Source organism: Geotrypetes seraphini, chromosome 5 (assembly GCF_902459505.1).
Source record: "Geotrypetes seraphini chromosome 5, aGeoSer1.1, whole genome shotgun sequence".
Taxonomy (NCBI): domain Eukaryota; kingdom Metazoa; phylum Chordata; class Amphibia; order Gymnophiona; family Dermophiidae; genus Geotrypetes; species Geotrypetes seraphini.
The window spans coordinates 132,411,810-132,431,457 of NC_047088.1; the positions used below are offsets into that span (position 1 = coordinate 132,411,810).

Sequence of the window (19,648 nt, forward strand, 5' to 3'; positions counted from 1 at the left end):
AATCCAGTATTTTGACTATACGCCATTTGGCATGTTTTGACTTCCCAGTGGCAATAAAATATTTTAGGAAGTTTTTGTTATATTGTGTTGATTTACCTGCAGCATTCAATTTGATCAGTCATGATTTGCTTCTAGCCCCTATTGAATGGGATGAGTGTAGGAGGAAATGGATGGAGATGGATGGAGGGTTTTCTTAAGAGAAGATGTATACAGGATAGCTGGCAGGGGGTTCTCAAAACAATAGCAGATAGCTCAGGGTGTTCCCCATTCTTATTAATTCAAGAGATAAATATTTCTTTAATGCTGATGATATTGTTTTTAATTTGAAACAAATTTTTATTGATGACAAAGTAGCACCACATATCTTGAAAATCAAAACAATACACAAGACTGTAGCTAATCCAATAGAAAAGTAACAAAGAATATTTCAGTCACTAAAGGTTTATCAAATTTTCAAGTTTCAAGTTTTATTGGACTTTGATGAATCGTTTATTTAGTTTTACTAAGTGAGGTACAAAAATTAATAAAATATAAACATATGTTTTTACACACAATTTAAAATAATGGGATAGCCAATTGGACATACAGACCAACTAATACAAAAGGGGAAAGGGGATAGAACAACTACAATTAAGTATTTTTAAAGTTCAGAGGAGAGACATATGTGGAAAGAACAATAGGGCAGGGAATCACCCCAAAGGTAACCCAACAAATCCCATTAACAACAATATCAGGAATCAGGACTCTTTAGGTCCCTGATCATAGTGCAGCCTTCTAAGGTTGTTCTCCAAAGAACCAGTTGAGAAAAAACCAAATAAACCCACATATGTTACAGTTCAATACAAAGTCAATGATAACATATTCAAAAGTAAGCTGTGTTCCCAGTGGGGGAGGGAGGGGGGGGAGCAAAGACTGTAAGTAAGCATCCCAAATGAACAAAAAAAATATTTCCATCTGCCCGGATGGCCCTCCACCATTCATGCTTCCCAGGTAGCCAGAACATGGAGCTGATTTTTCCACTTCCAAAAGAATGGGGGCTCTGGGGAAGTCCAAGACTACAATATGCATTTGCGAGCCAGGAGACACACCTTATGACAGAGGAGAAATTCCCTGAAACATTCGGGGCAAATCCAATACCAATTGTTCTACCGTGACTTCCAAAGGGCTCCCGAAAAGGTTCCACAAATAGCGACATATGGAAGACCAAACCTTTGGATAATTCAGCAGGTTCAAAAGGAATGGGATATTGTGTTAGCTCCCGATGACATTTTAAGCACAGAGGGGAATCTAATCCTCCCATCTTATACTGTATAGTTGTTCTTGAGTAAAATAAGTACCTAAAGATAACACTTCCTTAGTATCACTCCCTCAATCAAGTTTGGTAAGCTCCAGATGTTGCCCAACCGGTCCCAATTATCCAAAGACAGTTGGAACTCCCGAGCCCAAGCATCCTTAACAGGCTGGACATCTTTACTTCCCTCCAGTCTAGGTTTCCAATCCCTGCCAGCAAAATCGCAAAAACATTTTATCTTAGGTCTTGAGAACCCTCCGCAAAAGCTTCAAAGGTAATGTCTGTAATTGACGACACTCACTGGGAACATGTCCCCTGGTCTGACCACTTCCTAGGGGCTTTCTGTCTCCCCATCTTTATGTCGCAACTTAGGGCTCCACCCCATACTTCCAACCCCATTACCTTCCGCAAAAAAATCACAAGCGACCTGTTCTGGTCTAAATTTCTCATTCTATTCTCCTCTGCCCCTAAGCCTGCAGATTCAGGTACTAATTGGCATAACTGGGCCGCTCTCTCCAAATCCACCTATCTTTCCCTCACATCCCTTTCCACTAAATCCATCTCCTATCCCCGCAAGGCCTCTTGGTTCCTCCCATATCACAGAGAGCTAAAACAGAAATGTTGAGCTCTGGAGCGCATATGGAAAAAATCAAAATGTCCTATAGACAGACAGTCCTGGAGAGTCAATATCAAGCTGTACAATACAGCACTAAAAAAAGCAAGAAAGAACTTCTATGGTGACAAAATCTCCAGATCCAACAATCAAAGCAGTACTCTATTCAACATCTAGCACTCCCTAACTTCCAAAAGAGACCCCACCTTGCTCCCCTCCTCTCCCTCAGCCGATGTTCTAGAAAAATTCTTCAACGATAAGGTTTCTTCCTTGAGATGCTCTTTCCCTCCTTCAGTCTCTTACAACTCCCTAGTGCCCACCGATTTCACTCCCACCCTAATGGTCTCCAACCCTATCCCAGCTGACAGATTCTGGACCACCTTTGAGTGTGTATCTGAATCCCTGGTCCTCAATCTCTGCCTCAAACTGAAATCCTGTAATTGCTCCTTGGACCCATTCCCCTCCTACCTATACGAGAACATTCCCGCTCAGGCTATTTCTTCTATCACCATTCTCATAAACTCCACCCTTCAATCGAGCCATTTCTCCCCAGAAATGGGTCATATCACCTTGACCCCACTACTGAAAAAATCTGACCTTGACCCTTCCATACCATCCAGCTATCGCCCAATTGCAAATATCCCTCTCCTAACCAAGATGCTAGAGTCCATCATTTCTTCCCAACTCTCATCATTCTCTATTCTTTTACCCTATCAATATGGCTTTCGTCCTAACTTCAGCACCGAATCCCTACTGTCTTCCCTGATTTCAAGGGTTCAACAACTTCACTCTCGAAACAAGTTCGCCGTCCTCCTACAATTTGACCTTTCCGCTGCTTTCGACGTTGTTCACCATGATATTCTTGTTTACCAACTCTCTGAGATAGGTATCAACTCCACAGTCCTAGGTTGGTTCTCTAAATTCCTCTGCTCTCGTTCTTACATTGTTAACATGAATGGCACCTCATCCTCACCCTGGAAACCGAATTGTGGAGTCCCGCAAGGCTCTCCACTATCCCCTATCCTTTTCAACATCTATATATCCTCCCTAAAATTCCTCCACCTATCCCCCCTTGAAACAATTTGCACTTATGCAGACGACATTCTTGTCCTCCTTGAGACCGATTCGAACTTCACCGACCTGTCTAAGAACATATCCTCTTGTATAATGAACCTACAATCCTGGGCCCACACTGTGCAAATGAAATTGAATGAGTCCAAAACAAGACTTCTTTGGCTCGGTCCAAAACTAGATCACCTACCCACCTCCATCCCACTAACCTCTGGCTCCTCTCTGCAGCTTGAGTTCTCGAGCAAGGTCTTGAGCATCATCATTGATTCCACATTGTTCTTCAATGACCACCTCCAATCCTTGGTAAAAAAAATGCTTTTTCAGCCTTCACATGCTGAGGAAAGTTAGATCCTGCTTCCATCAAAAACATTTTACCCTCCTTGTCCAATCCATCATCCTCTCCAGATTGGACTATTGCAACTCTATCTACTTAAGCCTAACTAAGAAAAACCTCCACAGACTCCAACGGATTCAGAATGCCGCGGCCAAGCTCATCTTCGCTAAAAGTAAATTTGACCATGTCTCCCCGCTCCTGGCCAAGCTCCACTGGCTTCCGATAATCGCTAGGGTCCACTATAAATGCGCCTGTTTAACTTTCAAAATCCTATATGGTATCCTCCCCTCCCTTTATCCCTCTTTCTTGGAATTCCTCAAACCCTAATACCACCAGATCCTCCCACAAATTAAAACTATCCTTCCCCTCGCTAAAAGGCATTTCCCACACAGGAAAGCTAGGGACCTCCCTCCACTTCAAAATCACTGAGCTCTGGAACAACCTTACCTCCCCTCTTCGGAACTTGAGCTCTCTCCAAGTTTTCCGCAAACATCTGAAAACCTGGCTTTACTCAAAAATGTAAGTCTCCCTCCAATTTAGGAATCAAGGAAACTCTTATATCTTGGCATCCCAAGTCCTCTAAATTTTCTTCACACTTCTACCTCTAACCCTCTGTTGTAGTTCCTTCCTATTTCTCCTACTGTAAACCACGTCGAGCTCTACGAACGTGGAGATGATGCGGTATACAAACCTAAGGATTAGATTAGATTAGATTAGATATAACCATTGTGGAAATATCACCATTGTGGAAATATCACCATACAAATCAAAGCAATGCACCCCATTAATGAGAGCAGCAGTTACCGCCACCAATCCAACTGCTCAGCTGTTTGTTGCAACACTTTAGGAATATTTAAAGAATATAACTGAGTTGAATACCCAGATAATGGAATGAACCCTTCACCCAGTGCAGGGGAAAATAGGTCCCCATAAAGATTTTATATCTATGGAGGATGGCAGAGTTTCCGATTTGGAAAAGTTTGGGCTAAAACCAGTGAAGTCTCTGTACTCTGTAATATTTTCCAAAAGCGTATCTAAGGATCTCCTAGGATCTGTAAGGTGAACTAGAATGTAATCCGCAAAGGCCGCTAACTTGAAACCACAATCTCCAATTTGGATACCATGTATATCTGGGCTTGCATAAATATCACGGAGCAAGGGATCTAAGGACAAAAAAACAATGGGGACAATGGGCAGCCCTGCCTGGTGCCCCGAAAGATTTCAAAAAGAAAGAACCTATGATCATTGACAAAAGGAAGTGCCTTTGAGGAGGCATGCAACGTTTGAATGGCTGAAATAAAGCACTCAAACCCATATTTAGGCAAGGTAGCATATAAAAACTCCCATCTAACTTTATCAAAGGCTTTCTCAGCATCAAAGCTGATTAGTAGTGAAGGCAGGCCTTCCCTAGTATGATATTCTATTGATGTTAATAGTTTCCACATGTTCTTTGTTACTGAGTGTCCCTTGACAAACCCCACTTGAGAATCATGCAATAGGTAGGGCAAAACATAGGACAAGTGATTAGATAAGATCTTAGCTAAAAGTTTCACTTCAAAGTTAAGCAGAGAGATGGGCCGGTAAGACTCCGGTTTAGAGGGGCCTTCCCTGGTTTGGGCAGAACTATAATTTGTGCACTATTAAGATATTCCGGCATTGCCTCTGCATTATGTCACAAAATAACCTGAAACCTCACTATGTAACTTGAAATCAACTACCTTCTGTTGTAATGTAATTTCATGGAAATGTCCAACTTTCTTCCAATGTATCTTCCTGGAAATGTCCAGCTATCTTCCAATGTAATGTAACATCCTGGAAATGTCCAGCTATCTCCCAATGTAATGTAACTTCCTGGAAATGCCCAGTTATCTTCCAATGTAATCCGCTTAGAACCGCAAGGTACAAGCGGAATATAAATCCCTAATGTAATGTAATGTAATTAATCATGACATTAAAGAGATTGGTGAGAGGTGTCACTATTTCCACTTTCAAAAGTTTATAAAATTCTACCCTATACCCATCCAACTCTGGGGCCTTCATATTAGAGCTCTGCCCAATAGCCAACTCCACCTCCCCTTCAGGTATAGGTGCATTCAACACATGGATAGGCATGTGGTATCTCTTAGAGAGAGGAAGAAATAATGGTTACTGTTGATGGGCAGACTGGATGGACCAATTGGCCTTTATCTGCCATCATGTTTCTATGTTTCTATCTCTCTGCTTATATGTCAAACTAGGTAAATCCAAACCATCCAAATACAGATCCCCAGGGAATCCCTGGTCTGGAGGAGCCACATAAAACTCCCTAAAAAGTTCACATATTTTGGCATCATCCGTAAGCAATCGGGAGTCTGAAGACTGCAGAGATAATTTTTTTTTTCTTTTCTTTCCTTCACTTTGGGAGATTAAGTGGGCCAGCAGTTTTCCACACCTATTTTCATAGGCATAGAGACGATATTTATAAAAATGAATTGCTTTTTGGGCTCTCTGATAAAGACATTCATTTAAAGCCACTTGAGTGGCATTAATGATTGCTTATTAACCAGAGTAGGATTACTCCCATACCTGTGACGTTCCATCCCCAGCTGCCTCGTCAAGCGTAAAATTTCCCTCTAATAAGAACATAAGAATTACTGCTGCTGGGTCAGACAAGTGGTCCATCGTGCCCAGCAGTCCACTCACGCAGCGGCTCTTAGGTCAAAGATCAGAGCCCTAACTGACACTAGCCTTACCTACGTACGTTCTGGTTCAGAACTTGTCTAACTTTGTCTTGAATCCTTGGAGAGTGTTTTCCTCTGTAACAGCCTCCAGAAGAGTGTTTCAGTTTTCTACTACTCTTTGGGTGAAGAACTTTACGTTTGTACAGAATCTACCCCTTTTAACTTTAGAGAGTGCCCTCTCGTTCTCTCTACCTTAGAGAGGGTGAACAACCTATCTTTATCTACTAAGTCTATTCCCTTCATTATCTTGAATGTTTCGATCATGTTCCCTCTCAGTCTCCTCTTTTCAAGGGAGAAGAGGCCCAGTTTCTCTAATCTCTCACTGTACGTCAACTCCTCCAGCCCCTTAACCATTTTAGTCACTCTTCTCTGGACCCTTTCGAGTAGTACTGTGTCCTAAGAACATAAGAACATAAGAAGTTGCCTCCGCTGAGGCAGACCATAGGTCCATCCTGCTCAGCGATCCGCTCCCGCAGCGGCCCATCAGGCCCATTGCCTGAGTAGTGGTCTATACCTATCTATACCCTTCAATCCCTTTTTCTTCTAGGAATCTATCCAAACCTTCTTTGAAACCATTTAATGTTTTCTTGTCTAAAACAGCCTCTGGAAGCGCGTTCCATGTATCCACCACCCTCTGAGTGAAAAAGAACTTCCTAGCGTTTGTTCCCACCCCCACAGTACTTTACCCCCTTCCCACCCGCATAGTATTTTCCCCCATATAGTAAGTGATATGTGTTTGGTTGAAATCTCTCCATGTGTTTATGGATTAGACACTAATATCTGTCATTTTTTATGCCACCCCTTCCCCCCACCCACATGTCAAACCCTTCCCCCCTCGCCCACAGTATTTGTCCCCAGATAGTAAGTCTTATGTATATCAAGTTTGGTTGAAATCTGTCCATGCATTTATGGATTAGACACTAATATCTGCTGTTTTTGATGTCACCCCTTCCCCCCACCCACATGTCACCCCCTTCCTCTACCCACAGTATTTGTCCCCAGATAGTAAGTGATATGTATATCAAGTTTGGTTGAAATCTCTCCATGCATTTCAGAGTTATGCTGCTTATTCATCTCAGTGAGCCCGAAAACACTATGGGCTAGACACTAAAATCTGTTGTTTTCAATAATTTTTACATGTCACCCCCTTCCCACCCCCACATTGTTTGTTCCTAGCTAGTAAGTTATATGTATACCAAGTTTGGTTGAAATCTGTTCATGCATTTCAGAGTTATGCTTGAACATACATACACACATCAGATTTTATATAGATAGCGATACTGTCTTCATATAGTGCTACTGATTACAATAGGGTAAAAAAGTCTCAGAACTGAAGTCATAAACCCATCAGGGTCTCGTTAGTAATGCATTCACAATGCTCCCATTACAGTCATTGGCAAAAAACTCTTATTGTAATTATTTATTTTCTCTTTTTAATTTTTATGTCTGTTTTTATTTTATATTCAGTTTGTATTAGTTTAATAAAATTCATGCACTATCATGCATTTAATGAACAAATGCCCTGAATTAAAAAGTAGATCACCCAATAGATCATCTCTGTACCATGCTTATAATGCTTCATGGAATATCATTGGGTCAGGGAACAACAGTTCAACCACATTTATACCTTATAACTTCTTAACTCATGCACGTATATCTTCAACATTCAAACATATAAGTGAAGAGGGATTTATCTTAGATTTTTATCTTTTCTGTTTTGGTTTTAACCATTAGTATCAACTTCTATTTCTGCTTTGCTGTTTCCGAATTTTAACAAGTGCTGACAGCTTCCAATGTCACTTAGTTATCTCTGATGTAACAAGGTAAACTCAAGAAAGAAGGAAAAATTTTCTGGCAATGCAATCTGAGTGCCTAGCATTAGGAATGACATTTTTTTAGTAGTATTTCCTTGTAAATGCTTAATTAAATACCTATCCATCAATACTTTTACTCAATGGCTTCTAGATAACTGACAATAAATCAATAATTGCTAAATCTCAATATGTCAGTCAAAAATAACATTCATTAATGTAATGGATCCTCAGATGGCTGTAATGAGCAAGATTAAATTAATGAATATTATTTTTGATTGACATATTGAGATTTAGTAATTAAATATGTGGAGGGGCATAATCAAAAGAAACGTCTAAGTCCGTTTGGGGCCTAAGTTGCTAGTCGCCCAAAGTCAGCAGTATCTAAAGTCCATTCCCGAAAAATACATCCAAAATATTTTTTTTTCTAAAATCGTATTAATTATAAGTCCAGCAGTTTGATCGGCCAGACCACTAAGTCGTCTATTGTTATACCTCACTCTCGTCCAAAAATTCATCCAAGTCAAAAACGCCTGGAACAAGACCTTTTGGTCATGGGAAGGGCCAACAAAGTGATGGACTGGACACCCAAACATGGCAACACAGAAGTGGGGCATCTTACAGGGTATTGCTGCAAACTTCACAAAAGGGTACCATATAAACATCTCACTACAACTTCCTTATAGGTCATGGTGAGTCCCCCCAAAACCTACTAGACCCATCTGTCTACAACCCCAATAGCCCCAGACTACTTAAGCCTCCTCTGTGCTGCTGTACAAGGCTTTTCTATGCCAGGTGCTGATGTTCTGGAGGCAGGTATGTAAAGTTTGTATTATGATTTTTATTGTGGTGGGGTGAAAGTGAGGGGGGAGGTCAATGATCACTGGGGGAGTTTATGGGGGTCTGTACCACATCTCTACAGTGGTTATCTGGTCACTTTGGATAACTTCTTGGAACTTAGACCTGTTTTTCAATCACCTAAGTTGCTACGTATAAGTTCCGTCTTGGCAGCTTCGTTAAACTTTCAGTTATACTTGCAGTACGACTAAGTCTAGGCCAGCTCATGTCCTGCCCAAATCCCGCCCTCACCACTCCTCCTAAAACTCCCCTTTGAGCTCTGGGAGTACAGCAGCACTGAAGAGGCCTAAGTCGTTTTGAGATATGTTTAAAACCTGGTTCGATTATCGGAATTTGGACAACTTGTCTTAATGATCATCTAAGTGCCGATTTAGGCTGGTTTTTAGACGTATTTCCATTTCGAATATGAGCCCCCTAGGCCAGGGGTCCCCAAAGTTCCTCCTTGAGGGCCGAATCCAGTCGGGTTTTCAGGATTTCCCCAATGAATATGCATTGAAAGCAGTGCATGCACATAGATCTCATGCATATTCATTGGGAAAATCCTGAAAACCCGACTGGATTTGACCCTCAAGGAGGGACTTTGGGACCCCTGCCCTAGGCATTAAGTACTCTCTTTTTCTCTCCAGAATATTTTTTATAGATGTAAAAAAAAAGTACTCTGGAAATAATCATTTGGTTAGAAAATATATAAGCAAAATAAGGTTAGAAAATATATAAAGCAGGAATCATATGTTAAGCTTTTTCCTTAATTATTATCTTTGAAATGGAGCTCCTTATTTGCTCTCCTTCCCGTTTCGTGGTCTATTGAAGATATATAAGTATACTAATCGCTGCCTGGCTGGGCCGGAATTTCCTCTCTGACGGCAGAATTAACGTCAGGGAGAGAAATGCTGGTCGGCCCGACGCAGGGAAGCAGGGAGAACTTGGGGCAGCGGTGGCGGCTTTGGGGCCTGTTACCCGATGGTGGCAGCAGTGGCTTGGTGGAAGGCAGGGAGAAAGAAAGAAAGGGGCCAGGCAGGGAGACAGAAGGAAAGAAGGGAAACAGAAAAAAAGAAAGGGGGCATGAAGAGAGAAAGGAAAGAAAGGGCAGGGAGAGAGGAAGAAAAAGTTGTGGGAGGGAATGAGGTCTGGAGGAGAGGAAGCATACAGGTTGAAAGAAAGGAAGAAAGATTGGATGCACAGTCAAAAGAAAGTGCAACCAGAGACTCATGAAATCACCAAACAAAGGTAGGAAAAATGATTTTATTTTCAATTTAGTGATCAAAATGTGTCTGAATTTATATCTGTTGTCTATATTTTGCACTATGGCCCCACTTTTACTAAACCACAATAGCGGTTTTTAGCACAGGGAGCCTATGAGCGTTGAGAGCAGCGCATCCTGCGCTAAAAACTGCTATTGTGGTTTAGTAAAAAGGGAGGGGGGTATATTTGTCTATTTTTGTATGGTTGTTACTGAGGTGACAGTGCATACAGTCATCTGCCTTGACCTCTTTGAAAAAAACCCCGGAATAGGAATGATAATTAACATTTTCTTAGCGTACAGTGTGCTTTGTATTTTTTTTTATTTTTTATTTTATGGTTAGTAGATCATTTTGACTTGGTCATTTTAAAAGTAGCTCGCAAGCTCAAAAAGTGTGGGAACCCCTGGTGTATAGTGTTTTAAATAAATACAACTATCGGTTGGCTCAGACATCTCTCTCTTGCCTCTTTGCTGTGTGTTTGGAGAGGAAGTAAAGACAGGAAGGAGAGAAGTGGCAGATAGATTGAAAACACTGGAAAGAAAATTAAGGAAAGACAAAAAAAAGCAGAAAATGGGATAAACGTGAATAAAACAGCCAGACAACAAAAGTAGAAAAAAATAATTTTATTTTTAATTTCATGAACAGAAAATGCAGTTTTACAGTAAATTTACACTGCTTTCTTATTTTCCAAAGCGTAGAGTGCTGTTTCTATGTTTCTTTCTCTGGTGTTGCACTGCATACAGTGTTTGACTTAATTTTTGTTTACATTTATTTAAGTTTGTGGTTGCTTGTAGTTTTTAATTATTTTTAATCGTTTTTAATGCTGCTTTCAATATCAGTACTGATTAAGTCAAGTAAAAAATTCAAGTTAGGTGCCAAGATGTGCTGATTTAGGCACCTAAATGTAGGCATCTTTTATAGAAACAGGGCCTAAGTGCTCCTTCATTAACCCTGAGTTATCCAGTTTGGCCCAGATTCTGTAACTGGTGCTGTTATTGACAGCTGCCTTAAAATCATTTGCCGATCATGGGTCAATCACGCGATGGCGCCAGGTACAGAATCTAGCCTCCAGCAAAGGTAGTTGCTGGAAATATAGGCCAGTGTTTTCCAGGCTTACATTTCCGGCACCAACCTTTGATATGAATCATGCCTCCATAGGCGCTTTTGGCCAGCTAACACCACTTCTGGCATTCCTATGAGTGTCAGGAGTAGCGCAGAGCATTCAGCATGCCGGTTTGTTCTAATTACCATAAAATGTTTTTTAACACATAGGCGATAAGCTTTTTTTCCCATGTTGCGCTTAATGTGGTTTAGTGAAAGTACTCCAATGTTTTTGAATCTGTTTTCCAAAAATAAAAGACAATATTCTGCAAATTCTGAAAGAAAAAAATTTCACAGAAAAACTTTGTGAACAATATCTTGCTCAGAAAACACTGCAAGATTATTGCTGAATTCCTAAATGTAATCATTTAGGACAAATATTCCATAGAATTAGCAGGGTTTTGTTTCCCTCTATAGTTGTTTTATCTAGTGGGTATTTATTCTTCCAGAAGATATAGGAAATCCTGGGGGAAAATGTGCTTTTTCAATTCCCCCCCCCCCCCTTTTACTAAGCTGCAGTAGAGGTTTCTGCTGTGGCCTGGAGTGCTAAAAGCACCGATGCTGATAGAATTCCTATGAGTGTCAGAGCAGCGCCAGAGCATTTAGCGCCTCAGGAACGGTAGAAACCTCTACAGCAGCTTAGTAAAAGAGGGCCAAAATTTTCAAGCAGACTTTAGAATACTGTTACCCAAGTTTTGCCTGATTCTTTAATCTTGCTTGGTGTGTTTAAAAGAAACTGTAATCTCTGTAGATTTATTTTGAAGCAGTATGAGCATTTTCTGAGATTTTTATGTGTGAATTTTCAAGTTTATAGTGTCCCCTGCCCTACACTGTATTTAGATACAGTAGTTTTCATTCTTGTTCGTCTAAGAAAATACTATTACACATTTCTCTAGGAGCATTATGGTTACTTGAATATTGTACTACATTCTGTAGCTAAAATTGTCTTCTTTTTTCAATTAGTGCTTATAACAAGATATGGGTGGAAGCCCAAGAAGCTCTTGATCATCTGCTCAAGCAAGAGATAAAGCCCCCACGTCCAGAGAAAGATCATTTGGTTGCATTTCAGACATTAGGCACCTTCTATGTAAAATATGTCCAGATTTTCCGGAACCTAGAGTCTGCCTATGACCAGATAGTACATCCACAGAAGCGACTGGTGATTCGGCAGGTGCTTGATGGGGTAATGGGACGCATTCTGGAGTTGAAACATGAGATGGTGGAATTAGAGCTTTCTGAGTTTCATTACTTGGATGACATTCTGCAGGATTTCAAGCTGAGCCCTGTAAGTATACACATCTTGGTAAAATAAGATTGCGGAATATGATGATATATAAAAATAGATCTCTGACTTTACCCTTCTCTGTATTTATCTCATATTTCCTTGAATTTGGGTTTTGTTTTTGCGTCAGCCTTTGTATTGGGAGACAAATTTATGTATCTACTGATTCTTTTTTTTTTTTTTTTACTTTTCATTCCAGCAATTTCGTCTTGTTATTTTTGGGCTTTGAGCTCATTTAAAAGTGGGATTAGAATCCAGCGCCATAGGACTACTTGTAATTTACAACTACTTGGGTCTTGTCTCAGAGAGGGTGCCGTTGACCACCACCCTCTGAAGTCTTCCACTCAGCCAATCACTGACCCATGCAGTTAGTTTCTCACCCAAACCCATCGATTTCATCTTGTTTAATAGTCTACGGTGTGGGACACTGTCGAAAGCTTTACTGAAATCCAAGTATACTATGTCCAGAGACTCTCCCGAGTCTAGCTTTCCTGTCACCCAATCGAAGAAGCTTATAAGATTGGATTGGCACGACCTGCCTCTGGTGAATCCATGTTGACAGGGATCCCTTAGATTCCCTTCATCCATTATCGTGTCTAATTTACCTTTAAGTAGAGTTTCCATGAGTTTACACACTATTGATGTGAGACTCACTGGTCTGTAATTTGCAGCCTCTGCTCTGCAAAGGCAAGGCAAATGATGGGATGTATCAATAGAAGCTTCGTCAGCCGTAAACCTGAAGTCATAATGCCACTCTACAGAACCATGGTGAGACCTCATCTGGAATACTGTGTGCAATTCTGGAGGCCACATTACCGGAAAGATGTGCTTCGAGCTGAGTCGGTCCAGCGGATGGCCACTAGGATGGTTGCGGGGCTCAAGGGTCTCTCATACGAAGAAAGACTGGGCAAACTGCAGCTCTATACCCTAGAGGAGCGCAGGGAAAGGGGTGACATGATTGAGACATTTAAGTACGTCACGGGTCGTGTCGAGGTGGAAAACGATATATTCTTTCCCAAGGGACCCTCGGTCACAAGGGGGCACCCGCTCAAACTCAGAGGAGGGAAATTTAGTGATGACACCAGGAAGTATTTCTTCACAGAAAGGGTGGTAGATCACTGGAACAGACTTCCGATGCAGGTGATCAAGGCCACCAGCGTGCTCGACTTTAAGAATAAATGGGACATCCAGTGGGATCCCTACGAGGGTCGAGTTAAGGAACTAGGTCATTAGCATTCAGACTTAATGGGGTGGGTCAATAGAGTGGGCAGACTTGATGGGCTGTAGCCCTTTTCTGCCGTCTTCTTTCTATGTTTCTATGTTTCTTGCACTAACGGCTAGACAACACCTCAGCTTAGGCAAAAAAAATGCTGATTATACAACTAGATCTCACCGCAGCATTTGACCTGATAGACCACGACATCCTGCTACAAATACTAGATACAATAGGAATCACAGACAAAGTACACACATGGCTTCAAGGATTCTTACAATCCAGAACCTACAGAGTAAAGACAAACAAAGAAAAATCAGAACCATGGTCCAACACCTGTGGCGTACCCCAAGGATCGCCATTATCCCCAACACTCTTCAATCTCTAAATTGCATCCCTCGGCACCTGCCTAGACAAAATAGGCTTAACCTTCTATAGATATGCAGAAGACATCACCATTCTCCTTCCTTTTGATCAGCCAATGCCCACCATGACAGACACACTACACAGAACTCTAGAAATAGTGGCAACATGGATGAAAGACCACAAACTAAAACTGAACCCAGACAAAACAAAATTCATACTTTTCGAAAAAAATAAAACCCCAACCATAACAAACCCAGTAATAAACTCAATCACATACCCCATTCAACCCACTTGAAAACTTCTGGGAATGACATAAGAACATAAGAATTGCCATCTCCGGATCAGACCCTGGGTCCATCAAGTTCAGTGATCCGCACACGCGGAGGCCCCACCAGTGTACCCTGGCATAGTTTTAGTCCCCAAATCACTGTATGCTTCTCAAGTGAGATGTGCATCTAATTTACCCTTACCCGTATTACTCTATGCCACTCTTAAGGAGATGTGCATCTACTTTACCCTTAAATCCTAGAATGGTGGATTCTGCAATTACTTCCTCTGGGAGAGCATTCTAGGTGTCCACCACTCGCTGCCTGAAACAGAAATTCCTGATATTTGTCCTGGGCCTGTCCCCCCTCAGCTGCAGTCTATATCCTCTTGTCCGTGTCACATTGGACATTGTAAATAACTGCTTTCCCTGCTCCATTTTGTCAAATCCTTTCAGTATTTTGAAAGTCTTGATCAGATCCCCTCGCAGTCTCATCTTCTCAAGGGAGAACAACCCCAGTCTCCTAAATCGTTCCTCATAGTCCAGGTTTTCCATACCTTTTACTAGCTTCGTTGCTCGTCTCTGCACTCTCTCTAGCAGTTTTATATCCTTCTTTAGGTATGGAGACCAATGCTGGACGCAGTATTCCAGGTGCTGTCTGACCATGGCTCTGTAGAGCGGTATTATAACTTTCTCTAATCTAGTCGTAATTCCCTTCTTTATCATGCCTAGCATTCTATTTGCTTTCTTCGCTGCCGCCGCACATTGCGCCAACAGTTTCAAGATCCTATCTATCAGTACACCAAGGTCCTTTTCCTGTTCTGTCTTTCCCAGAGTTACACCTGACATACTATACTTGTGATCTTTATTTTTTCTGCCTAAATGCATCACTTTGTATTTTTCTACATTAAAATTTATCTACCATTTATCTGCCCACTTCTCCAATTGATTCAAGTTGCTCTGGAGTTCCTCGCTGTCCTTCTGCGATCTGATTGCCCAGCATAGCTTTGTGTCGTCTGCAAACTTGATGATTTCACTGGATGTTCCTTCTTCCAGGTCATTTATGAAAATATTAAATAAGATGGGTCCAAGTACCAAGCCCTGGGGTACACCGCTAGTCACTTTTTCCCATTCTGAGAACTTCCCATTTATGCCCACTCTCTGTTTTCTGTACTCTAGCCATTTGCCTATCCATCTTAGTATATGTCCCTCTATTCCATGGCCTTGTAATTTCCTGAGAAGTCTTACATGTGGAACCTTGTCGAACACTTTCTGAAAGTCCAAGTATACAATATCCACCGGTTCTCCACTATCAATTTGTCTGTTCACTGTCTCAAAAAATTGAAGTAGGTTCGTCAAACATGATTTCCCTTTCCTGAACCCATGTTGATTAGCTCTCATCAGGTCGTGTGTGTCTAGGTGCCGGACTATGCTATCTTTGATCAGCGCCTCAACCATCTTTCCAGGGACAGATGTGAGACTCACAGGTCTGTAGTTGCCTGGCACTCCTCTCGATCCTTTTTTAAATATCGGCGTGATGTTCGCTATCTTCCAGTCATCCGGTATCTGTCCTGTTTTGATTGACAGGTTGGCAAGTTTTTGCAATAGTTCTCCGATTTCAAATTTCAGTTGTTTTAGGACTCTCGGATGAATTCCGTCCGGTCCAGGAGATTTATCACTTTTAAGTTTGTCGATCTGGTGGTAAATCTGGTCCAAGTCCACTTCTACTGTGGTGAGGCTGTCCTGTACGACTCCCTTGAACATTTTCACTGTGTCAGGTATTGTTGCGGTGTCTTCCTTTCTAAAGACAGACGCAAAGAAGGAATTCAGTCTGTCTGCAATTTGTTTGTCATCCTTGACGCACCCTTTTCCTCCCATGTCCAGTGGTCCCACGGCCTCCTGTACGGGTTTTTTCCCTTTTACTTATCTAAAAAAGGGCTTGAAATTTTTGGCCTCTTGCACTATTTTCTCCTCGTAGACCTTTTTGGCAACCCTCACCACCTTGTGACATTTTTTCTGATCATCTCTATGTTTGTTCCAAGCTTCGGATGTTTTTGTGCGTTTCCACGTCTTAAAGGAGTCCTTCTTTTCATTTATGGCTTCCTTCACCTCTTTGGTAAGCCACGCCGGCTCTCTTTTGCCTTTGGTTTTCTTTACTTTGGACATCCGCGGAATGTAGAGGCTTTGTGCTTTCGTGATAGTATTTTTCAGTAGGGACCATGCCTATTCCACCGTTATGACTTTGCCCATCTTTTTCTTGATCCGTTTTTTCACCATGGTTCTCATGCTGTCGTATCTTCCCTTTTTAAAGTTTAAAGTCGTGGTTGAGGTTTTGGTACCTTTCCCTTTCCCGACATCAAGTTGATCATGTTGAAGTTGAAGTTGATCATGTTGTGATCGCTCATCCCCAGCGGGACCGTGACTTCTACTTCCTTTGCCGGTCCTTTGCCATTTAGGACCAACGATAGACAGATGCTGCACCATGCAACCACAAATCAACAAAATAATACAGAAATCATTTGCGGTCATAAGAAACCTAAGGCAAGTTCGAAAATTTTTCGACAGAAAACAATTCCAGCTCATGGTCCAGTCCCTAGTCCTAGGTCTCCTTGACTACTGCAACATCCTCTATCTCCCCTGCCCCGCAACAATGATAAAACAACTACAAACAGTACAAAATGCAGCCTTGAGACTAATCTTTTCACTAAGAAAACACTACCACATCACCGAGGCATACCTCGACTCACACTGGCTCCCAATTCAAGCAAGAATACTATTTAAATTCTACTGTCTATTATTTTTTCTGTTACTGCACCCCAAACCTGGAATTCCTTACCCTACCATTTGAGACAAGAAACCAACTTAGAAAAATTTAAAAGTAATCTGAAATCTTTTTTATTCATTGATGCCTTCATAAGTCAACAATAATTTCATTATAAAATAATTCCAAGACTTTGTTCTTTTCCCTGCCTCATGTACTTTCCCTAAATGTTTTCCCCATCTTTATATTATAATGTAACTTCTTGCCCCTCTCTTTCCTAAGTGTTTCCAGTATTGTTAAATGTGTCATTAGTTTTGTCAATATTCTTTAATGTATTACTTTATTAAATTGTAATTTTATTATGTACATCGCTTTGAATTACGATAAAGCGATTAATCAAATCTGAATAAACTTGAAACTTGATAAACTTGAATTTAAATCCACACAGTTGAAAGCTAAGTGGGAACTTCTTTCTCTCTTTTGCCATTGAAAATTAGTTGAGCATTTGAACAGTATGTTCTTTTCAAGCTCTTTTTCAAAATAAGTCATACACAGTGATGGGGCGATGGGTTTGGCTATAGGAGCTAACGCTCTTGGTCAAATTTCACAATTCTGAGTGTATGTGAACACTTTACTTACTTTATAAGCCAGACATATATTTTGCTTATTTGTATACTGAGAAGTCTTATCCAGTTATACAGTATTCAAATCCAGACACAATCACTATCGCAATTTGAGACATACATACGACTAATACATGTGTTCAGCAGGTATTTCTGAGTCTGATATGTGGGTCTAATGTATATGTCTAGAGTATGCATCTAATGCATGTGTCTAATCCATGCATCTAGTGATTGCGTTTGACGTAACAAACACGTGTATCCTATGTATCTGGAACATGCATTTAGCAATCACATAAGTATCTAATACAAGCATCTAATAATTATACATGTCTTTGACAATTATACATGCATCTTAACAATTATACATGCATCTTAAACAATTGCACATACATCTTAACAATTACCCCTGTCTCTGACGGTTACCATGCCTCTAATAACTACACCTGCCTCTGGTAATTACGCAAGCCTCTAACAGTTATACATGCCTCTAACTGTTACACATGGCTCTATACAGTTACACATGCCTCTAACAGTTACACATGCATCTAGCAATAACATATGCCTCTAACAATTAGACATGCATCTAAAAATCTGGCTGAGCTTTGAAGTCACTGGGCTTGACATGGGATGTTGGAGATGGTGGGGACAGGAGGGAGGACCGACTGCCCTGCAAAGGATCTTGGGAAAGTGTGAAATCCGTAAGGCTCTTTGTCTGCTTGGTCTTGTGCACCGGGTTTGATCTGTGAGGTTGCTTCACAGAGGACGCTTCACAAAGGCGCGCATGCGCCTTTGCCATGCGCATTAGCTGTGCGCCGAACGGCTGCATGCCGTTGGCGCTGTTGTTTAAATCTTTATCCCGCTGGCTTGGGGGAGGGGCAGAGCGGTGCTCACACGCCTCGGAGCGGGTTCCTGAAAGAGCTGGTGCGGCCCGATGGAAATCTTTAAATCTTTACCCCGCTGGCTCGGGGAAGGGGCGGAGCAGTGCTCACATGCCTTGGAGCGGGTTCCAGAAAGAGCTGGTGCGGCCCGATGAAAATCTTTAAATCTTTACCCCACTGGCTCGAGGGAGGGTTGGAGCGGTGCTCACATGCTTCGGAGCGGGTTTCCGAAAGAGCTGGTGCGGCCCAATGGAAATCTTTAAATCTTTACCCCGCTGGCTTGGGGGAGCGGCGGAATGGTGCTCACACGCCTCGGAGCGGGTTCCCGAAAGAGCTGGTGCGGCCCGATGGAAATCTTTAAATCTTTACTCTGAACAGAAGTTTAATGAGACACACAGGAAAACCAGGGCTGTGATAAAGATGACATTTGATATTTTGGAAGGGGTGAAACCCAGTGGATCACAATTCAGGTGCCAGCATTAGTGTAGGGAGAACTGTTCTACACCTGGCTAAACCTTGTAGCATATTTATGGTCTACTACATGATCCACAATCTAGCCTCAATTGCAGCACTGGCAGTTCAGTCAGCAGTGTACACAACAGTCTTTGTGATTGGTACAGAGGCTTGAGCATCTGTGCATGCTGAAGATTCACTGGGTCTCACCCCTTCCAAAATAGAGAGTTTGATGTGGGTGGGACTCAGCAGGCCTTGAGTATTTACAGATGCTCAAGGCCCTATGCTAGCCATAATGAGTTTTCTTCAGAGACAATGACTACCATGCTGATGCCTCTGTGGAGGGGGTAAGGAAGGGAAGGGAAGCTGTTGAACACCAGAGAAGGAGGAGAGATGTTGAACATCATGGGGGTAGTTTGTGAGCAAGGAAACAGACTCTGGACACCCGTGGGGGTGATGGTGGAGAAGAAGATAGATGTTAGATTCTGGGCACCATGGGGGAAACATGGAAAGAGATAGATGCTGAACATTATGGAGTTGGGGAGGGGGCTAGGGAATGGGAGATGCTGGACTAGGAGGGATGTGGAAGGGAAGGAAAGAAGAGATGCTAAAGGTTGGGAGAGGCTTGAACCAACCCAGGGGAAAGGATTGCAGGTACCCTTGGACCAGTCTTAACATCTAGATATCCTTCCTATTTGGCCATTGCCAGTTCTTTTCTCAATTAATAACAAGCCAGTGATTTATTGATTTATTTATTTATTTTTTAA

At 41.7% G+C, this 19,648-nt stretch overlaps 1 protein-coding gene across 5 annotated transcripts in view; it reads left to right on the top strand.

Annotated features, from left to right (window-relative positions):
* Nucleotides 1-19,648, top strand: part of IQCA1 (IQ motif containing with AAA domain 1) — a 1,056,753-nt gene that overhangs the window by 68,264 nt on the left and 968,841 nt on the right. For all 5 annotated transcript variants that reach the window (XM_033944078.1, XM_033944080.1, XM_033944079.1 and 2 more), the window contains exon 2: nucleotides 12,004-12,325. In XM_033944078.1, the coding sequence (XP_033799969.1) occupies nucleotides 12,004-12,325 (322 nt within the window). The remainder of the gene's footprint in view (nucleotides 1-12,003; nucleotides 12,326-19,648) is intronic.